The 22,856-nt window shown below is 40.3% G+C and overlaps 1 protein-coding gene across 3 annotated transcripts; it reads left to right on the top strand.

Annotated features, from left to right (window-relative positions):
• Nucleotides 1-22,456, top strand: LOC306757885 (SUN domain-containing ossification factor). Of its 3 annotated transcripts, none has more exons than XM_079243059.1 (24): nucleotides 1-261; nucleotides 2,428-2,533; nucleotides 2,651-2,770; nucleotides 4,271-4,488; nucleotides 4,663-4,767; nucleotides 6,463-6,601; nucleotides 6,689-6,806; nucleotides 6,888-7,012; nucleotides 7,109-7,176; nucleotides 7,258-7,365; nucleotides 7,476-7,581; nucleotides 9,288-9,308; nucleotides 9,683-9,738; nucleotides 10,789-10,868; nucleotides 11,344-11,409; nucleotides 11,502-11,564; nucleotides 11,738-11,828; nucleotides 13,213-14,526; nucleotides 14,614-14,701; nucleotides 16,719-16,823; nucleotides 19,026-19,180; nucleotides 20,939-21,027; nucleotides 21,126-21,178; nucleotides 21,319-22,456. In XM_079243059.1, exons 1-24 carry the CDS (start codon nucleotides 197-199, stop codon nucleotides 21,769-21,771), a joined length of 3,912 nt encoding a protein of 1,303 aa, XP_079099185.1. In that variant the 5' UTR covers nucleotides 1-196; the 3' UTR covers nucleotides 21,772-22,456. The 3 variants fall into 3 exon arrangements, with proteins under 3 accessions (XP_079099185.1, XP_079099184.1, XP_079099186.1); XM_079243058.1 differs by having other exon boundaries at nucleotides 20,936-21,027; XM_079243060.1 differs by lacking the exon at nucleotides 9,288-9,308 and having other exon boundaries at nucleotides 20,936-21,027.
• The last annotated feature ends 400 nt before the right edge of the window (nucleotides 22,457-22,856 follow it).

Here is a 22,856-nt window from a genome sequence, read left to right as displayed (position 1 = left end):
TCGGACCGTCAACAGCAAGTTGTGTGTGAGCTACAGCGCTTAGCATCACACTTGAGCCGTGGAAACTTCACTCGGCAGTCAAGCTAAGACAAAACAGCGGGTGGATTTGTGTAATGTACCACTGAAAAGACCTGCTTTATTAAAAGGGATAAACGTTTCTCTGTACGGCGAGGATGTCTGTCCCGGCAGGAGAGGGATGAAGATGACACAACTGTTCTGGCGTATTGTGTCAGTGTGGCTATGTGTAGCTGTAGTCTGTCGGTAAGTGTGGCATATGTGACCTATTTTTATTTTAATAGCGTTGCTATTTTTTTTTTTTTTTATTGTTAGGTTGGGGGTCAAACAGTTTCTTAGTAGTACGCGAGGTTGAGGTAGTTTCCGACGCAGCAGCTAGCTAGCTAGGTGTTATGTTGTGATGTGGCACCTGGCTGACTTCTGACCTGTCGCTCAGTTAGCATGAGTTGCTAACTAAGTTTAAACGGGCTTGGCTAACTATCATTCAATATAAATTATTAACTCAGTACACCTCGTGCATAAATTGACACACTTTATTATTTTTGGTGTAAACTTGTGTTTTTGGGAACATTTTGATGAACAGTCTTTATGTGAAGCACCTGACTAAAACCAACCCCCCCCCCCCCCCCCCCCTCCCCGGTGAGTTTGCTCATAAAGTGGGACTTAAATCGCAATCATAGTGACCTAAACTTTACATTTGCCCACATGAAATAGATTTGGTTCAGCGGCCGACTGGATTAAAGCCCTTCGTGCCAGTCTGAGGTTGTTGGGTCTATGTAAATCTGACAGAACACAGTAAAGCCAGCAGGGAGAGATTATGTGCTGAAGCTATGACGTTAAGGGAAAGCAACAATATAACATATACAGATTACTGTTCTTTAGATAGAAAGGGAAAATATAATGAAGATGTGTGCATGTTTATTTTCTAAAATGAGGGTTCGTGCAGATAAAATTATGCATTAATGACATTTTCTAACTAAAAGACCAATGGTCAAGTTCGTAGAGAGATCATAATTTTCTGTTAAAAACGTGATTTTTGTGTGTGAAGCTTCCATGTCTGAACATGTCTATTTTCTTTGCAGCTACAGAAATGGTTGAAGTATTGTCGCCTATCATAGATTAAATTTAGTTTCCTATCAGAAACCGTTTCTTTGACCAGCCAACATGATGCAATCCTGAAATATTCAACTCCCTGTCTGTAAACATGAAGTCATTCATTTGACAAACCATGTCTCAACACCAGTCATTTCCCTTTGGAAGTCACATTAAAGTGTTTGGTCAGACCTCGAGTTAGATCAACATGACATTTGTGTTGGCGAGACCAGCGGCCAAGTAGCTGACCTGGAATAAACAATGAAATCCAAATAATAGCCTGGATTGTTGGCCAGTCACAGGAGCATGGGCTTTGACAACAGGAAATAACTGAGTTGAAATAATGCAGGCTGAAATGTGATTACTGCAGTTATTTAAAGGCTTTTACTGCTAATTTGTGTTGTTTTCACTCCCAAATCAAGGAGAGTAGTTGTATTAACATGACCACTCTTTACAGGTGTGCTAAAAAGGTATTTCTGTCCTCGGACTGTTTACAGTAGTGTTTCAAATGCAGCCGAGTTGTGACTGTCTCATACTTAATGGGATTAGAAGCTGTGCATAAGACCAGTAATGGGCATGCTGAAATGTTTATGTGCATGGTTAAACTGGCTTTCCTGCAGCCCTTCAGCAGTTTTATGGAGTTATGGTTTGTGTTTCTGCGCAGCCGGTTCATCCAAAAGTTTCCTTGTAGTTGAGATTTTGTCTCAACTTTCTTAGTTTTCCTTGACCACCTGTTCTTGACTGGTGAACCTTGCTGAGTGAAGATGCTCTTTGCTATCCACAACTGCTTTGTTTGCATTAAGTTGCTCAGCTTTCCTATCCGCATTTACTCTGAGGCAAAGGCATGCATGCTTGTTAAATGTTACCACAAAGCTGGACGAGTCAGCTTCATCAGTCATAGAATCATCAGTAGATGACAATCATCTAATTCATATGAGTTCATGAATGACAAAAAACAAACTGTTTTGCTTTTACTAATGTTAAATGATTCAGATAACAGTACAAACACTTCCCATCAGGGTATGAATGGCCTGCGAACAACTTGAACGGTTCTACATGTGTTTTGATATTTATTATCAAAGGTCTTCCAGTCATCTTGAGCAGTATACTCCTTGTAGAGGTGTGTCTCTGAGTGTCCCTACACATGGATAAGATACAGACCGCCTGGACTTTCATGACACGTCATGTTGTGACATTAGGTTGTCACTGCATGTAGTGAGTCATACAGATGAATCACTGCCTTAAAAATGTTTTTCATTGCTTTTCTTTATCCCAATGACCTATGATTGCCTTTGTACTGTGTTGTATTGGGTATCCTAGTTGCTATGTTGGATGTACGGAGTCACATCCAGAGCCTCAGGGGCCCAAATCCTCAGAGGGTGTCAGTTCAGAGAAGGAGACGGAAGAAAACACTGATCATCAGCAGGTAGTATGGTTTAACTGAGTGATAATATAAGCTGCCTCGTGGCACAGAGATTTCAAAGGTTTGCATAGGATGAGCTCATGTGACTTAACAGGTTATTTCTTCTTCTTTGTCTTTTAGAATGAGGAAAGCTCGGCCTTGTCTGCTCAATCCTTATCTGAAAATGAGCAGCTGACAAAGGATGATCGCCCAAAAGTCGGGCAGATAACACAAGATGTGGAGAAAAAGCAACACTCAGAGGTGACGTGTTCAGTAAAAGAAAAGTTTGTGCTTCTCTTCATCTAAAATCCGGCGAGAGACAAACACAATCTCTGTAGAGTAGTAAAACTCATGCAATTGTAGTTTTATGTTTTCACTGAAAACTCAGTCACACAGTGGCGACACACACTAGATTTTTGTTGTTGTTGTTGTAATATTTCCATCCTGTGTGCAAAATATTATTTCACACAGAGATGAACAGGAAAGTAATTAATCCCCAGATGTTAATTACTCAACTTTATTCATATTAAACTTTATCAAGCACTCAAGCAACCCAAAGTGCTTGAATGAATAAAAGCAATAAGGGAAAATAATAAAGAAAATCAAAATAACACATTTAAAAAGCAGTTAAAGTGATGAGTAGATAAGAGTAAAAACACGCTGCAATCATAGAGAATAATAAGAGATTGCAATAGCAGTAAGGAAGGGTATAATATGTGTCAGAATAACAGAAAAGACAAAATGAATGAATTAGAAGGAAGTTTTAGTAAATTAATACAGTTTAAGCATTGTTTTAAACTGGTTTTAACTGCTATGTAATTAATGTTTTTTATGATTTCAGTAATGATATTTTCATCATTTGGTTTCCATTCAATCTGTGCAAGAGTCGTAGAACAAGAGTCACATCTAAGACTGCGGCAAATTAATCTATCTATTAACCACACAGTTAATAAAAGACTTTTGCATATCAAAGAAAAATAACTGTTGGAAAATGATAGACAGATCTCATCACAGGTTTATTTTCTATTTTTTGTAAAGCAGCAGATTAAACAACTTTATGCTGAAAGAGCAAAACCAGCAACTTTGAAATGAAATAAATTAAATTTTAAAAAGACTTGAAATCACTTCAATGTATTAATAATTAAAACAAGGCCGTCAACCAGTCACACAATAATATTAGATTTTTTTGAATGTGTAAAGTGACAAAAATGAGTCAGTATTCAGTCAATCCAAGCATCTGTTAACGTATGTTCTTTAGCATTCAGCACAACTAGCGTCACACTGATCTACACTGAAATGCTAACCGTTAGCCTGCGTGTGCTCCGAGGAAACTGGCTGCTTTTTCCTGACAATCTGTTGCAGCCAGACGAATATATTGTAATAAACTAAATGTGGTTCATCAGGTGGGCAAACATCACTGTTCTTTTGTTTGTCACGGTCACTTTTTAGATATCTTTAGTCTTTTCTGTTGTTTTTTTTTCTCTCATCTTTGTTTTTTCTTGCTTCCCTCCTTTGTGTCATCACATACATCCTGCTGCAAAGTCAACAGTTTCCATCAGAGATGTTTTTTAATCAGTTACTCAAATTATTTGATAAATCATTTCAGCCCTTTTAGCATTCATACATATTATATTATGTTAGATTATACCCCTCTTTGTATTGATTTTTCTTTGGAACATTTGAAGTTTGTATTGATCTGTGCAGCTCTGCTTAATGGGTCAAGCATTACACTTAATCGGTTATTTATCTGTTTTCCATCAGGCTTTTGAAGCAGAGGAGCCTGCTGAAGATGTAGAACTGGAGACTGACAGAGTTTCGCAGCTTGAGGGAAGCTCTCAATATCAGCATCCCAAAACATCCATCTCTCAAGATCAGAAATCTGCCCCCTCACAGCTTTCTCCTGACTCTGCCTTTGTTCATTCTGCTGCAAATAAAGACAATCCCAGTGTACTTAACCTTCAAGAAGAAGTCCCAGACAGGCACGTGACTATTTCCTCAGAAGATATTGTCTTAGCTTTATTTCTGTTCAGGAGTTAAATTAAAAATGTCATCACAGATTGTTTGTTTGGCTACAGAAATGTTTTACATTTATAGGAGTTAAAATCCTACTTAAACTTGGCATTTTATTTATTTATGTGTTTGTTTTATTTCAGTATCTCAAGTGATGCGCCTGATGCAGACACTGCTGAGGCCCTTGCTTCTGACCTGCCTCCAGCTGACTGTGTGGAAGAAGAGGCGAACCCGTATGACGGTGACAGGTTGGTATATTAGATTTTTGTCTGTATAAAGGGGAAAAAAAAACGTTAAAAGTATCAGAAGTTGGTTGTGAGACAGCAACTCAGTATGTGGCTAACTTCAGTTGTGAAGGGGACATATCACTGCTTCTGTTTTAGTTTTAACATAACCTCATCAGTACTTATACAGTTCACTTATCATCAGTAAATAAGCTCTGTCAGTACTTTAAAAGTTTTTTTTTTAGCAAGTGAACAAACTAAAATAACTTAAAATATTCCTTAATTTGAAGCTGGGGTCGGTAATGTTGGGGAGCTAGCAAGATGTGAAAGTGGCGCCCTGTCTTGGCTTCTCCCCCTCTGGTTTTGCTCCATAAGTGATCCGAGGCTTTTTTTTTTTGCAGCTTTTTCCACCAAAGATTTTCTCTTTCTCGGCTGTTTAGCGGGAGGAGGTAAATAAACCGAGCCGGGTCGGGAAATCCTTTCTGCATTTTCTCAGACATGTTTGCCTTCCGAGTTTCTTCTTCACTACTTTGTATTTTCATCCTTATAATTATATTTATGTATTATTTATATGCAGGGTGTGGCTATCAGGTATGCACTGTGGGAGGGGGAGGAGGGGAGCCGGGAGAAGCTTACGAAATAATAGAAATAAACAACTTCAATTCAGTCCAAACGTTTGGATTGGTCAGAGTTTTTACAAATTTACACCAAACTGAGGGGTCTAGTTATGTTTCTTATTGTTCATGATTACAAAATGTAAAGACTACTATCAGGACGAGGAACAGTTCACCCAGAGTTAAAAAAAAAAAAAAGTCTCTAAGCAAGTCAAACGTTATAAATTTGGATTGTCGCTACGTTCTATGTTTCTGCTGGACCTGACAATGAGATACAGAGGGAGGGGGGAGTGTGAGGAGGGAAAAAAAGAGACAAAAATACATCTGTAAATGTAACAGAAACCAGACAACCAGCTGCTACACCTGAAACTTTTCAGAGATAAAGGATCATAAAAAATCATCGGGGCAAATATAAGAAGACAAACTGATAAAAACATGAATAACAACAAAAATCAATTTCCAGTTGTATTGAATGCACAACTGGTACGGCAGTGTTACAAAATAGAGAAATATCGACCACATAAACAACAATTCTTAATGTCAAAACACAGAGTTAACAGGGGTGTACGGAGTTTATGGAGCCTAGATATGATGCAGGAATGACAGTACCGTCCACATCACTCTGTTATGGTAATAACTGGCCAGTGGCCATTAGATCCAGCAGGAACACTTTGGACCAGTTTTACACGTGACCTGAAAAGAGACTGTGTCTAAAGCAATAGTCTGTAGTCTACCAGCTGTAGGGATCCAAATGCAGACGAGGGAAATAAAAGTATTTCAGAATAAAATGGCCAGTTTAATACCAGTCAGGCTTTGTGAGCTTCCTCCCACAGTCCACAGACATGCACGTTGGGTTAACTGGTCACTGGGAATTCTCCCTTTTGAGCCAGTGTGAGACTGTGGTTCAGTGTTGGCCCTGTGATAGTCTTGCAACCTGTCAAGGGACCCTGCTCCTCACCTGACAATTGCTGGGACACGCTCAGTAACGGACATTTCATTACGACATCGGGGGGGGGAGGAGGAGCTGATTGTATTTCCTTTAAAAGACAAGCGGCACTCTTAACTTTGTTGAACAGGAATTCTTCTTTTTCTTTTCCCACAACAGCCCTCCACTGGTTCTGGAGAACACCTCCAATGCTCACACCATAGGTACTAAAACCCATCCGGACCCCCCTCTGAGTCCTCCAGCTGTTCACGGCACTAAGTATCTGGAAGCCAACACGTCCCACATGCTGAAAGAGCAGGTAAGACGCTCAGATGCAGTGTGAACTACTTTCCTCTCTCTGCCTGAGGATGAGTCCCATCTCTCCTCTTCTCATTATCCGTGATAGGACCTGAGCTCCCCAGTCGCTGCAGACGCAGATCCCAGCGCGACCACCAAAGACCCCGAGGACATCCCCACTTTTGATGAGTGGAAACGGAAAGTGATGGAGGTGGAGAAAGAGAGAAGTAAGATTCCAACTCACATTAAACTCAGATGTTAACATAAGGAGCAAATTCCAGCTCTGAATCCTCCTTTTGTCTTCATAGCTTTGACAACGCACACTTCGAGCAACGGGGGTTCAAACACGGTGAAGAAGGTCCAGAAAAACTTCAATAACTACGCCTCAGTGGAGTGTGGAGCCAAGATACTTGGCGCTAACCCCGAGGCTAAGGTTCACATCATCTCATGCTTTTTCAGAAATGTTTACTTCTGAATTTTGTTACTAAGCTGTATAGAAACTGATATATTTCTATTTTTTTCTACCCAGAGCACTTCAGCCATACTGAAGGAGAACATGGACTTGTACATGCTAAACCCCTGCAGTAACAAAATCTGGTATGCTGCACCAAGAAATCTGCTGCTTTCCATATACGAAGATTTTCTTTTTTTTTTTAATGTAATTTCTTTTTTCTTCAGGTTTATTATTGAGCTCTGTGAGCCCATCCAGGTGAAGCAGTTGGACATTGCTAATTTTGAGCTTTTCTCATCCACTCCTAAAGACTTTCTTGTCTCTATAAGCGATAGGTATGATGCTCTGAAGCTCTTAAATGTTGACACGGTGTGGAATAAAACCAAGCTGTAACCACGATCGTCCACATTGAATTGACCTTGCCCTTATGAATGAACACTTTCAGATACCCAACAAATAAGTGGCTAAAGTTGGGGACATTTCATGCCCGTGATGAGCGCACGCTGCAGAGCTTCCCATTGGATGAGCATCTTTACGCTAAATATGTCAAGGTGAGCATCTTTTATTTATGTATTTGTTGAATTTTAGTTGGACCGCCGCTGTGTTGGTCTTTATTCTACTTTTATGTATAAAAAAAACAAAATGTAGTCTTTAATTATGTGTAATAGTCTTTAATTATGTGTAAATATTGAGCATTATACCTCAGGCAGAGTCCTCTGGATCCATTTGGATGCATGTTTTGACTCCTTTGTGCTTTTTCCAGTGCTTCTCATCTGTAGAGCATCTGTTCAGAAACTCTGTGAAAAGAGTAGCGTGATGCTAGTGTTGTATGCCTTTCCAAGCAGAGGTCTGTGCAGAACGGACGTGGGTGTTTGCCAGGCTAAGTGGGTGTTTTTCAATCCCTATGTGATCTTCTATCTCACAGTGTGATTCAGTTATTATCTCTAATGACTCAGACACACTCAGGGACTGTTTTTAATGCAATCTGCTACGAATGTAGTGATTTTAGTACAAACTTTAACTATATAATTTAAAGAGAGTCTCTGACATTGCCTGATGACGACAGGATATACAGTAGATGTCTGCAGTTTAAGTAGCATGCAGCCTCACAGCTGCAACAAAGCGGAGAGAAGAAACCGAAACGAGACTTTCTAGATTCTTGATGAAAATAAATTAAATGGTGCTGGAAGTTTGTGAGCTGTGTGTTTGGATCGAAAAAGCCACATTGAGGAAAACCTGCGGTGAATTATGTGAGAGACGATGATGTGTGTTTTTACATCCCTATGTTTTATTTGTTTTAAACCATGGTCAGTGATAATTCTAATGCCGACTTTTCTGCAATATTTTCTTATATACTCACAAGTAGTTCGGCAGGTTAAATGACTGTAATGTAACTCTGTTATGGGTGTCACCATAGCAACGCGTCATTGTATTCTAGATGCAGCATTGTGCATTATAACCGCGTAATGCACGGCTCCTTGTTTAATCTTTACATGTGGAAACCAGTTTTATTTCAACATGTAAACAATGTTTTTGTCATGTGAAGCACTTTGTGTTTGGCAGGAAAAACACTTTATAAATAAAGTTTGATGCTGAAGTTCAGGACTACACCGAGATTTCTGGCTTTGTCATTAGTTTGTAACGTAGCTGACTTTTATTCTTTCTTTCTTGGCTCTAAAAACTATGATTTCACTTTTGTCTTCATTTAACTGAAGGAAGTTCTGGCGCATCCAGTCTTTAATTTGATCAATGCATTTGATCAGAATTTGGTTTGGACTAGTCTCCTGTTGAGATGCTTCTGTACATCTCACCGTAAAGATAAAAGGTTTTTACAACATACTACTTGTGTCTTCTTCCTCCTGGCACGTTATACGTGTTTCTAAGGTGAATTTGAGAGCTAGCCGTCGTTTCTTCTGACTGATAAGTTGATAGTTGTTGATCGTGAAAGTCGAACAGTGAAGTGCCTCACAATTGAAAGAATTGCACCCACACCCACAAATATTAGTCCTGTTAATCACATTTTAATTGTTTTTTAATTGAAAAACACCCACTTCCGTTCTGCAGAGAATCCTTCTTCTACCGTTTTTGCTTTATAGATTAAACTAAAAGCGGAGATGTGTTTATAATGTGGTTAGACTCAGTGTCTGAGATGCTGAGATGATTCAGATAAAACCAGCATTTATTTAGTTCTGGTTTGAATGCATGTTTGCACTTCTTTAAGACCTTTCTCTGTTTTTTCCCTTTTCTCTTGCCTCAGATGTTCACCAAGTACATAAAGGTTAGCCTGCTCTTCTTGTAGTGCACTGCGGTTGGAGGAACTGAGTATGGATCCTCAAAATGAATCAGCATTGAATAGAAAGCGATCTAACTTCCTATCAATACATGCTCTTTGCCTATGTTCTCATCACATATAAAAAAACATTTCACAACTCGAATCCATTTCAGAAATCAAACGTATTCATGCCTCATGATTAAACTTCCTTTACGCTGAGATGTTTCTCTCTCTACTCACACTCTAACTCACTCCACTGATCTCTTTGCAACAGAACAGTGAACGCTTTGCCATTTCTAACTGCTTCTGAGAGTGATTATTTTTATGTGGTGTGACACATCTACATGTTTTTGTTGATGTGATTCTCATACCTTTTCCAGGTAGAGCTGGTCTCTCACTTTGGTACCGAACATTTCTGTCCACTTAGTCTGATAAGGTAGGCAACAAACAAAGGAATCAAACAAGCTGCTGAGATACAGCAGTAAATGTGACTTGTTACAAGTATTTGCTTTTGGGAGCTGTTAAAACTTGAAGTGTTTTCTACATCCTAAGTTTGTGAAATTCTCCACGAGAAGCGAGAACTTTGTTCTTGTTTTCGAGGCTGCAAGAACAAGAGAAAATTCTTTTCTTCTGGTTTGTTAATTCTCCACAAGAAGCTTCGTCTGCACCCGGGGGGAGGTATCCCTGTGGTCGGTGATGTCAGCTTTTATGTGTAAAGAAATCGGTTATTTCATATTTTACTGAGAGACTTCGGCCATAGTAGGACGGGTTTCACACTTGTTTTATGACACATGTTGTAAACGCGTTGGTACTTTCTCACCACCTCCATCAGCTGTTTTATCAAAATAATCTGTTTTCCCTGCAACAGCAAAAATACAGAAATAACGACTGTCTGCTTCCTGTTTTTCTGTGTTAAACACGCCCACCTCAAATGTCCAACCAATCACACGATACTTCTCTGAGCCCCACAAGAAAAAACTTATGCCAGCCTGATGTGTCGAGAACTGTCTTCAATCACGTCCGCAAGTAAACGAAATGACGTCATTTTGTTCTCAGGGCCTCGAAAACAAAAAGTTCTCGCTTCTCGTAGAGGATGTAGCAGGATTTAGCGTGTTACATACTTTATAGACTTATAAAAATGTGTAAAAGTCAGCATGTGATGATAGTTATTCATGCAATTCCTATGGCTGGAACAGGTGGATGTTATGCACGTATGTTAGCAGCCATGTTTCTGCTGTTGCAAAAGTATTGGTATGAACAAGACTTATAACATCGCTGCATAGAAGGGGAGCAGAAAATATTGACATTAAACGTTCTTAAGGACACAGTAAGAAAACAGCTTGGTTGTTTCTGTATTAAATCACTAGTTTCATGTGAATGTTTAAATGTTCTCATATCAAGAGGAACCACTCTTGACTGCATGGTTGTTTTCACTGTGTTTACTGAAGGTTTGGTTCATGCTTTTCTTTCTTTTCGTTGTGATCAGGGTGTTTGGCACAAGCATGGTGGAGGAGTATGAGATTGCTGATCCCCCCGAAAGACCAGATGATCAGGAAGATGACTTGGGTGAGATCAGAGGGCGCTGTTATGTTTAGAGGCTAAAATGCACTCAAGTTAGTGCAGCCAGTTTGTTATGGTTTGCATTAGTTATTGGTAATAAGTAGTATATAAATACAATTGAAATGCTTCAGATATTCTCTCAGTGAAGACATGTTTTACTAAAACATGTCTGGTTTTAATAAAGCTGCACGATTATGACCAAAATAATAATCACGATTATTTTGATCAATATTGTAATAACAGTTATTAATCACAATTATTCTTTGTGTCTGGAAAAACGTGTTTTTATTGCACCACATGTATACAACGTACAAGGCAACTCCACACACACACACACACACACACACACACACACACACACACACACACACACACACACACACACACACACACATTTTATATATATGTATAAAATGTGTATATATTGGCTGTGAGTAGAAATGAATGCTTTGTTATTGGATGTTGTTTCTTACATCTTCAGATTATCCTTCAGGAACTGCACCTGGTGAAGTGAAGTCATCCAAGAACCTCATTGGATCTGCAAAAGGTCTGTGATTGAATTTGTTTGTGCACTAAGATTAATACGTTAACTCAGTGATCTTTCAAACTGTGGCTTTGGTTTTGTCTTTTTCTCCTCAGATGCCATTTTGAACATTGTAAACGTTGCTGTCAATGCTCTTGGAGGCAACTCGGAGATGAATGGTACAGACAGCACATTTGGCGGCATCCTCTTATCTACAAATCTTTTTCTTTTTTAATGTTATACAATGTCAACCGATATGTTTTCTGCTTTATATTGATAAAATGTAGACATTGAATTCATAAATCGGTTTTGCAGCTTGTCATCATGATGTTTTCCTTTCCATGTTGTCAAGGCAACTTTTCATCTCAGGAACATTACATGACTGAGCCATCACAACAGCTTGAAACCACCTCTGAAACTGGAACCACTGACCTACCATCAGAGTGAGTAGCTGTCACCTTTTATTATAAGAATATTTCTGTTGGGAATTCACTTTACCTCTGGTACTAATAAACAAACTACATATTTACGAGGGATGGGAAGTCGAATCCAAAAATCAAAAATCTGGATTTTCTGCTTCACAATGTAATTTAAAAAAAAAAAAAAAAAAAAAAAGATTTTTTTTTCAAATAAATAAAAATTCTCCACTATAGGCAAGGCAAGTTTATATGTACAGCACCTTTCCTGTACAAGACAATTCAAAGTGCTTTACATGAAACATTAAAAGCATTACAGAAAAAAGCATAAAAGAAAATACAAATAGCAAAATCACAATAAAATCACAAATTATGTTAAAATAATTAAAAGCAGAACAAATTAAAAGTTACTGTGCAGATGTCATGCATCGATGCATGAGAAAAGAAATGTTTTTAACCTGGATTTAAAAGTTTCTACATTTGGTGAGAGTTTAATCTACACTTGTTTGCAGTGTAACAGCTAAATGCTGCTTCTCCATGTTTGGTCTGGACTCTGGTCTGGACTCTGGTCTGGACTCTGGTCTGGACTCTGGTCTGGACTCCGGTCTGGACTAGTTGACCCAAGTCTTTGGATCGAAGAGCTCTGCTTGGTTTATATTCTCTGATCGTATCACACATGTATTCTGGTCCTAAACCATTCTGGGATTTGTAAACAATCAACAGGGTTTTGAAATCTGTCCTGTGACTAACTGGAAACCAGTGTAAGGATGTTAAAACTGGTGTGATGTGTTCAGATCTCTTAGTCCCAGTTAAAGCTCTCGCAGCAGCATTCTGGATGAGCTGCAGATGTTTATTGCTCTTTTTAGGAAGTCCTGGTAAAGTCCTATAACATTTTTGTTATTTTTATTGCTGATCTTTTTACTTGTCTTCCTGGGTATTATAGCAACAGGTTAATGAGATCAGGTCCCAAATATACCAAAATGATGTACCAGTCTCTACTTTATAAGCCCATTAGTATATTATTAAGATTTTTTGTGAAATGATGAATCTTTTAGACATTTTTAGATGAAGCTGAAGTGACCAGTGACCTTCAGTTCAATTCAGCTTTATTTGTATAGCGCCACTTCACAACAATGTTGTCTCTGGACACTTTACATCCACATCATTTCAAGCCAATTCATATATAGCCTATAATAGAAACCAACTGATTGCATCGAATCATGACTTGGATCCAATCCCCCATCCTGAGCTGCATGAGGCGACAGTGGGAAGGAAAAAACTCCCTTTTTACAGGAAGAAAACCTCCAGCAGAACCCGGCTCAGAGAGGGCAGCCATCTGCCTAGACTCTTCACTGGTTTCTACTTTTATTTTACTGTATTTAACATAAACTGTGTCCTTCTGCCCCTCTAGTCCAGACAGTGAAAAAGTGCCGGTTTCACCAGAGACTGCTGTCCCTCCAACGGAAGCCCCACCTTCTGACATCCCTTCGCCAGAGACGCCGACTACTGATGATAGTGAACAACAGCTCCCCCCAGTGGAGGAAAAAATAGTCATCCCTTTAGAGAAAGACGAGGAAGAACCAATCAGCTCTACAATCACTCTCCTGGGGAAGGACGAAGAGTTGGATGAAGACAAAGAGAAAAAAGTTCATCAAGAACGACAGCAGGAAAACCTGAAGTACTGTCCTTTGCTTGCTTCTCTTTCTTCTCCCTGCTCGTGTGCTCCTTCCCTCCAGGAGCATGTCCAGCAGCAGTGTTCAGCCTCACTGTCCAAACGGAGGAAATGCCAAACAATGTACACAAAGCCAAACATCTCTCCCATTCAGACACCCACTTGGCTCTTACCTCCTCCCCCCTCTGCCTGCCCTGAGCCTCAGTCCGATGGTGGTGAGGAAAAGGAACAAACTTCTGAGCCGGAGCCAGAGAGCGAAGTGGTATTACAAGTGTCCCAGCCAGCAGGGAACTCAGAAGAATCCATCTCTGAACCAGTTTTACTGGAGCCAAGTCAGACCGTGAACCTCCCCAAACCCAGTGCCACTGAGTCATCCGTTACAAGCCTTACTGAGGAAACACCACAGCTGTCTTCTGAGGAGCCAGACCCAGAAAAGAGCCACGATGTGTTGGCTGAAGAGAAACACATTGAACCTTCAGCCACTCTGAGCAGCTCTCCCTACGATAAACCCAGCAGCAGCAGCAGCGTCTCAGTGGAAGAAGCATCAGAGGAACCAACAGAGGAGAAGCCTGACGTCGATGATCCTCAACCAGAAGTTAGCACTCCCGCCCAAATCCAAGATAAAACAGATCAATCTCTGCTGCTCCTGCCCACATCTTCTTATTTAGAGCATCAAGCTGGGCCACCAGCCGAGCCTGAAAGTGGCTCCACTCCCCCCGAAGCCTCCCAACCTGCTCCCGATACTGTGGCAGAATCCGAACCTCCTGCGGCTGCGACCGATACCAAAACGGAGCATTTCTCAGAAGACCTGTCGGCTTCCTCGGGCATCAGTGGCCATTTGTTGCTTCCTTCCTCCCTGACTCCTTCTACGCCTACCTCGTCGTCCCTTTTGGATATTTATGCAGAGCCTTTTAATGTCACGGAGCAAAACGGGAATCAGGTGCACGGTACCAGCCAGAAGGAATCCGTCTTCATGAGACTGAATAACCGCATCAAGGCCCTGGAGGTGAACATGTCGCTCAGCGGGCGCTACCTGGAGCAGCTGAGTCAGAGGTGAGGAAGACCAGCACACAACATCCAAATAAAAAAACAAAACAAAACAAAACCTGGTTTTAAGATTTCATCCACCTTTGACTCAAGGTATCGGAAGCAGATGGAGGAAATGCAGAGGGCTTTCAACAGAACCATCATTAAACTCCAGAACACTTCCAGAATCGCAGAAGAGCAGGTAACCCTGCAGTTTCTTTCCTCTTCATGTTACACTTTTTATTCTGGAGGATTGCGACTTGACATTACTGTAGACAACCAGTTGGTTACAGATCCAACTCTTAGTTTGTTATTCAGTAACACAAAAAAAAAAAAAACCACAGAAAAGAGAATAAAAAGAAAAATGTTACAAAGTAATATGATAGTATATTGGACCTGAAAGGGGTTTCTGTAATGTACAGCTCGTCCAAATCCTCCCTCATAGCGACTGTCAGCTTTTCCATCACATTAATAAGGTGCATCACATTAATCCAGTCTTCTTTCGAGGGATAGATCCATTTCCTTGATCAGTGCTTTCCAACAAGCTGTCAGTTCAAATATTCCCTTTTCACCATTGTGGTCTGAAAAACAAAAGGTTTGTTACTTTTTCCGTTACGGGCCGTGCTCCAGTCCTACTCTACTGAATTAAGACCAGCGTACGTGGAAACGATTTGCAGTTTCTTCACCTCAGGATCTCCACTGCTTTAACGTTTTTCTGTGGAAGTTTATTTTAGGAAGGCGTTCTGAAAAATCTCCTCAGTTTCTTCCATCCAGACTCAACAGTAGAGAGGAAGTGCTTCTCCATCGTTTGTTTTTTTTCTATATTATCTCTTACATTGAGGATTTTCCATCCTTTTCCCCCTTTTCCCTTTACATAAGATGTGTTTTCTCCCTCAATTCCTGCGTTTCATTACATAATGTAGCGATGCGCCAAATCCCTGGAGTTTATTAACCAACAAAAAGACCTTCAGAACACCAGGTCCATCCTTCCTAAGCCCCCTCTATTCAGTCAATTATTTTATCTGTCGGGGACCATGCACACAAAATATTAATCTTGGAGGAGATTAATAGAGATTTATATTTTGCCAACCTGCTAATTTCCATCCCATGGCAGATGAAAAAATGAATAAAGTCAAATTAAAAGAACATAAATCTAATAAAACAAGCTGCAACCCACGACAATATACAGATTTATTCACACCCTCTTATTAAAGGAGAAAAAAACAGCTGCCTGGGAAATAAGCTAAAATTGACTAAAGTAAGAATAAATAAAAATTTCATGAAAATCATTACATTATTTTCTAATTCTGGTTCAATAGAATCTTTTTTAAAAGCAAACAAATAAGATAAAATAATATGTTACATCACTCATAAACTAATATTTAGTTGAACAATCCTTTAATGTTTCCGCTCCAGTCAGGTGTTTTCTGTTCCTCTCAGTCAGACTTCTGCACCTGTTGACAGGTATTTTGTCCCACTGTTCAACAGAAAAGTGCTCTAATTTGTCTTAATTTGTTTTGTTTTTTTTCTTCAACTCAATTAAATGAAAGAAACAGTCTTTTATTATTAATTTATAATTGAGCCAATTTTTTAGGTATTGTTCCTTTTTTCAGTCTCCAGTTATTTGAGTGATTGTTATAAATTCAGCCTTTTCTTTAATGAAAGCGTTTGAATTTATTTGAGGATAAATGTAATTTCTAGCCATCAAAACTGAAATTAATTGATTTATTAAATTTTCAATCCTGTAGATTTATAAAGTTATGAAAATACAGCGATTAATAGAAACAACCATATATGTAAACTTTGCAACATACATGTATTCTAGTTGGCAGCACTGCTTCTTTAAAATACCTCCTTCAGTTAATATAATTGCATAAATCTATAAAATAGTCATTTTGTTTTGTTAACGTCACCCTTTTTTGTCAGTCATAATATTCTACCAACCCTAAAACTTTTTATTTCCTAGAAATACTCTGATTTATCAGCAGCGAAGTTTAAACCAGCAGCCAACACACTGAAAGTTGACTGGGTTCTGTGATTTGCTTATTTTCTGGTTTTTCTTAAACCCAAACTGGCTGGACTCGTCCTTCCTGCGAATCTGTGGTCTAAAACAAGAAAAAGCTTTTAACAATGCTGCATGTTTTCCACCTTGTAACACCGAAAACCTTTACACAGCGTCCCAGTTACTCACTGGTCGTTCAATCTGCTGTTTCTCACAGGACCTGCGTCAGACTGAATCCATCCAGCTGCTGCAGGGTCAGCTGGAGAATGTGACCCAGCTGGTTCTCAACCTGTCGGCTAGAGTGAGCCAGCTGCAGAACGAGGTAGATGCACCGCTCCAGCTGTCGTCTGTAAACAGTGTGTTTTCCAATAACTGCACAGTGGATTTAGTCTTTCTTCAGAATTGAATCATTACTGGTACATTTCCACAACAGGTTGAGATGCATGATGAGAACCTTTTTATTTTTTTGGAGCACTAGTGATACAGGGTGTTTAGAAAGACACAGGTACAGAGAAAGAAAACAAATCAGAGCAGTGCTCACATCAGTGTTTTCTGACAGTAATTCTCCTCCTGAGACCATAAGAACATCCATAGTGATATCACCTTCATGAATATACAAGATATACATATACATTAGTGATGTACCGATACCAGTATTTATATCAGCTCAATAATAAGTGTGTGTACTCGTACTTGGTATTAATAAAAGTGTACCGATGCCACAACCGATACCAAACTAGTCCAGCCAGCACAGATGTGTTTGATGCTTCGGACATGTTTTAAATGAAATAAATGGCTTGAATGTTCAATTCAATTCAATTCAACTTTATTTATACAGCGTCAAATCACGGCAATGCCATCTCAAGACGCTTTACAGACAGAGAAGAAAACATAATGAGAGTCAATTCATAATAGCCTACATAAGGAAACCAACAGATTGAGTTGAGTCCAACTCAATCTCCCATCCTGAGCAAGCACACTGGCAACAGTGGGAAGGAAAAAACTCCCTTTTAACAGGAAGGAAACCGGCTCAAGGACAGGCAGCCATCTGCCTCTGCTGTGTGGGGGGAAGAGGACAGAAAGACAACAGACAACAGGAACTGCTACTCCCGGCCAGGGAGACCTGCTGAGACAGGAGACATACATGTTAATGATGCAACACTGAAGTTGCATCATGAAGCTCAGTGTATCAGGAAATGTCCCTCAGCAGTCTAAACCAATAGCAGCATAACTAAGGGATGCTAACCATCCCTAGCTATAGGACTTATCAAAAAGATAAGTCTTCAGACTAGTCTTAAAGGTGGGGAGGGTGTCTGCTTCCCTAACACTAACCGGGAGCTTATTCCATAAGAGAGGGGCCTGATAACCAAAGGCTCTGCCTCCTGCTCGGCTCTTTGAGACTCTAGGAACCACAAGTAAGCCTGCAGTCTGCGAACGAAGTACTCTGGTTGGAATATAAGGAACTATGAGGACTTTGATATATAGTGGTGCCTGGCTGTGGAGGGCTTTATATGTAAAGCTTTGCCATGCTACGTGTCCTGCTACGTTGCCAAATCAGTAACATTCAGCTTTTTAGCAAGGAACCGTTATCCTAAATATTACACAGAGTAACAACATTCTTATGCAACAATATATGGTGAAAACACAATAATGCCTCCAGAATGTCGGCGTTTCTTTTTCATTATATATACGGAGCTACCGACGGAGCGACTCTTTGTAGTTCGGTGCAGCTGAAATCAGCCAAAACTGGCAACTCTGACAGGGTCAGTTCGGGCCGTTAGGACAGCAAAGTTTCTGCAAGCAGCCTGCAGCTCTTGTTTGTGGAGAGAAATGCAGCGTTGAGGATCATCGTGACTTGTTTAGATGCATTTTCAGAAAGCCAGCGGCTGCTTCACGAGCCGCAAGTCAAGAGTCAGTGAGCCGCATGCGATGAGGAACACGGCACTAAAAGCTGGATCTCTGTTTCAGAACCACACATTTATAGTTGTATTTAGGTAAAATGTCCCAAATCAGAATAAAACTTGTTGAAATTTGTATGATCTGTAATGTTATTATATTTGTATTGGTGAGGTAACTTCAGAAAGGATGGGTCATTTATTACAACCTAATGAAATCTTACACAGTTATAACAGCAATAATAACCATAAATAATGTTCACATAAACACATCTGGTTTTGGCATATATCGGTATCAGCAGATATTCAAATTTCAGATATCTGGATTGGATCTCCCAAAAAGTGGATTAGTTCTTTAAACCCCTAATATACATATATATGTTAAGAAAAAATAAAAGGTGTTGAGTTTTGGCTCATCACAGCTGTTGATGACAATCTTTTATAGTCATTGTTTCACTTCTGAATAAACTCGCTGTACAGTTGGAAGAGAATACAGTAAAGATGACATAAAACAAAAGAGAGGATTTGTGCATGAAAGATGTATAATTGTGCAGCCTTTTTGTTTACCAGTTCTTCCCTCTCTGAGATGCTGCTGTGTCGGTGAGTTTGTGATCCGTCTGTGTTTGCAGGTGTCAGACAGGCAAAATTACCTGCTGCTGTCTCTGGGCTTGTGTTTGTGTCTCGGCCTTCTGCTGTGTGTCAACCACCGCCGCATCGCTGTTCCTCCAACCACAGAACCAGAGCCGCCCACACCCAAAAGCTACACCTACTGCTGCCCTGAAAGGTAGGATGATGAGGATGTCACTTAAACTATAAGACAATGTAACAAGAACCAGGATTTGGAGTAAATATACCTGTTTATGACTTAAAGGATGTTGTTTTAATCTCAAAGTTTTGTCCACTTGAAAAACGATTTCCTGTTGGACGCTAAAAAAAACCGTATGACTGTTATACTTGTACTGTATGACAAGGCTGATGAACATCAACCTGTATGGACTGGCAACCAGTGCAGGGTGCACCCTGCCTCTCGCCTGATTCCTGGGATGGGCTCCAGCTTCCACACAACTCTTAACTGGACTAAGTGATTCTGAAAATGAGTGAATGGATAAACATGTAAAAACAAGGTGTAGGAGTCATGTTTCTGTTATAAGTTCCCCATCCACCAGGGGGTGGTATCGCGTATCGTGATGCTTGTAGGGAGGGTTATTTAAGGATTTTAGTTGCACGGTGGTTGTTAATGAGAGAGGCAAACATTTTTTCTTCTGTACGTTCAGCAGATTCATGTTTTTGACACAGTTGAGTGACTCCGTTATGCTTTTTGATCTCAAAACCAAAAGAACAACAGAAAGATAATAAATACCGACTTGATCTAGCTCCAGTGGGGGGGGGTGACCACTGTTGAGGAAGTATACGTAGTAAGCTCATTAAGCCATTGACAACCAGTAGCGTATTAGGAAGAGTTTCCAGTAAGAAGAGAAGAAAAGAATTTGTGTGCTGAATAGAGCCTGTATGCTGCTGAATTAGCAACATTAGCAAATGATTTCTAACATTTCTTCCTATTATTTCCTAAGGTTTGCCATTATGCAGTCATGGGAAAAGATCCAGACCAGCCTTGTTTTCTAAACAAATATACCTTTAGTTGTCCCAGCTAATAATAGAAACATAAATTCCTGGAAAACAAGGCTGGTCCAGTCGTTTTTTTCCATGACTGTATACCAGAGTATAATAAGCACACAGTTGTTTACTACTGTAGTGTTAAATAGGCCTCAAAGCACATGCTGATGTCAACGGCTCGGCTGTTGGGCTATTTGTCCTCTCAGTGATGATTTGCATGATCACAGATGTTGGCACTGAAAATCAGGACTCTCTACAGCTGTATCTTTCCTGTGCATCTCCATAAGTCCCATTGTTTGGGCTCCTAAGCCTGCTGGTTGGTAGATGTGCAGCATAAGTTGCTGCATGGAGTGTACAGCCGTCAGTATTTTATGGTTCTGCTGGTTTCTAGTGGGGTGTAACCAGTCTACCATCACACCAAACTTGATTGTTTTTGTTGCTCCAGCTGCAACAGTGACTTTCACCTCTTCACCTGCTCAAAGAGCATCCAGACACTCTGTTTGAGCAGAAAAAGTAAAACTAGAGAAGCTAGAGTTTTTGCAGCCTGCAGTAACATAACGATTGCAGGTGATTAAAAAATTAAATTAAATAATTTAGATCAGAATAACTTATTTTTTCTGGATTTCTACATGTATCATTAAATATACGGTGTATAAATTTTTAAACGAAACAACCTGTAATTTAACATAATAAAGAAAAAATACAATTTGTTGCTTTAGATAGAAAATAAAAGTTCAAGAGGTAAAGGTAAATACTTCATTAATCACTTAAAACCAAGCGGAGGTTACACTGCCTGTAAAGGCTTCAGCTTATCGACACAACAGTTATCAACTAATATTAAATCTGGAAACTGGAAACACCAGATATTCATGACTTCTGTTGATGAAGGTTTTCCTCCTCAGTCATGACTGTACCGTTTGCTCAGCAGGCAGTTCTCCTGTGATGAGACGGGCTTGAAGAGGAGTGCATCTTACCCTCTTATCCACTCGGATTCATTCCAGTTCGCCACCACTGAAGGTAACCGTGACTACATGAAGGATGACGTCAAGTAACTAACAGCACTGTATCTGTTGAACAAGAAATTTACCTTTTTATATAAATGTTTTGGTGAACAGGCCCAGAACTGCATGAAGAGGAAACTCAGAGTCATTGTGCAGCGAGCAGAAAGGTGTGTGAGATTTGTTGTACTGGAAGAATTCCAGTATGACAGTGAAAGCTTCTGATTAAACTAGAAGGATGTGGCAGGATAAAAATCTAATCTAACCTTGTGCTTTTCCCCCCTTTTTCCCTCCAATCTCTGTGACCCAGAGGAGACGTCGGAAAGCAAAACCTACGGACAAAGTGGAGACCCTGAAAGCTTCGTTTCACGCCGCTCCTGAACTGTGTAACGGAGCTGTTTGCAATGGCGTTGCCGGCACCGCAAACGCCACACTCCTTACCAAACAGCTGCTTCAGCCTGCCTTCAGACATTCGCCGTCAGAGGGCAGCTCAGAGGGGTCGTCGCATTCAGACGACCCCTCCTTCTGCGGCATCACTGCAGCCTGCTCTCGGATCTGCGACGGCCTCCCACCACCCAAGACTCGCGCAGAGAAACGGGCATTGAGGCGCCGGCGTCCCAAGCCCGGCTCCACGGTGGTGGATTTGCTTCGCGCTCCGAGGAGGGACAACATTGAGCCATTGCCGATTACTATACAAGACTTCTTACAGAGGAAAACGGAGAAAAACTCTGGCACGTTTGTGGCGCTCACGCGGCCGGTCTGACATGAAGAGACGTTTCCATCTTCCTCATCGTACACTTCTTTAAGAAGCAGAAAAAAAATGGACGTTTCTGTTCATTTCTGTAGTGCAGGGCAGCTTAAAGCTTCAACACAAGACAATCTGTTCATTTTTCCTCATAGTTTTCTCTTCATTTTCTCTGTTCAGTTTATTTTCCCCATTTTTATTTGTCAAACTTCCACTTGAAGAAAATGTCTTCCCAGCTTTCCATTAAAGCACCTTTCTTTAGTGAGTAATGACTGTTACGGTTGACCCGGCACATTTACAGAAACTCATTTTGTTCACTTTTTTATTCAGAAACTCCTTTAATCGCAGCTTTGAGTCGGTACGAGGGAAGAAAAAAAACTTTTTGCTAAGTTATTCAACTGTCTGAAATAAACTGTTGAAGTTAAATCCTTTTTATAACTTTGAAAATCAATGAAGCAGATGAAGCAATGCTTTATATAAACAAACCAGTTGGGAAAAAATCATCATACGAGGATGAATTTGACAATTTTGTTCCTCAGACGCAGTGACAGCAAACGGTAAAAACCGCAGCAGTACAGCGTTTTAACTTGAGGCATTAATGCCCAGTAATCATAGCAATCTGATTTATAAAGCTCAATTCCACGCGGTTCGTTGCGCCACCTGGTTTTACCTTCAAATCTGCCCTCATTCTTGGTTTGAGAAATGCAACAAGGTGTTGGAAACATTCCTCAGAGATTTTGCTTCATATTGACATGAAGCATCACAGTTTCTGCACATCCACGATGAGAATTTCTCGTTCCACCGCATCCCTGGATGGAGATCTGCTGACTGGAGGTTCTGGGACGTGCTGCTTTGTCCTGCTGGAACGTCTCCATCAGACGGAACAGTATGAGGGTAGGTGAGCGGTGTTCAGACTGTGAAACATTGATACCGTAACGCTTCCATCCCATCACGAATGAAAAGCAGCAACCGACTCATCAGACCAGAGAACATTTCTCCGTCATCTTTTTGTCCTGTTCTGTGAGTGTGTGTGAGCTTTGGTACCCGGTGTGTTTCTGCTGCTGTAGACCTTCTACATGCCATGTTGGCACCAGTATGAAGTG

The sequence above is a fragment of the Telmatherina bonti genome (assembly GCF_933228915.1).
Source record: "Telmatherina bonti genome assembly, chromosome: 7".
Lineage (NCBI taxonomy): Eukaryota > Metazoa > Chordata > Actinopteri > Atheriniformes > Telmatherinidae > Telmatherina > Telmatherina bonti.
This window is presented reverse-complemented; position numbering and strand designations above follow the sequence as displayed.

What these genes read in the sequence shown, in the direction of transcription:
- LOC306757885 (XM_079243058.1), top strand. Translation starts at nt 197, where the DNA reads ATGAAGATGACACAACTGTTCTGGCGTATTGTGTCAGTGTGGCTATGT. An exon ending in AACCCGTATGACGGTGACAG is followed by an intron (nt 4,768 to 6,462) that starts GTTGGTATATTA and finishes TTCCCACAACAG; the next exon opens with CCCTCCACTGGTTCTGGAGA. An exon ending in CTGGAGCAGCTGAGTCAGAG is followed by an intron (nt 14,527 to 14,613) that starts GTGAGGAAGACC and finishes CTTTGACTCAAG; the next exon opens with GTATCGGAAGCAGATGGAGG.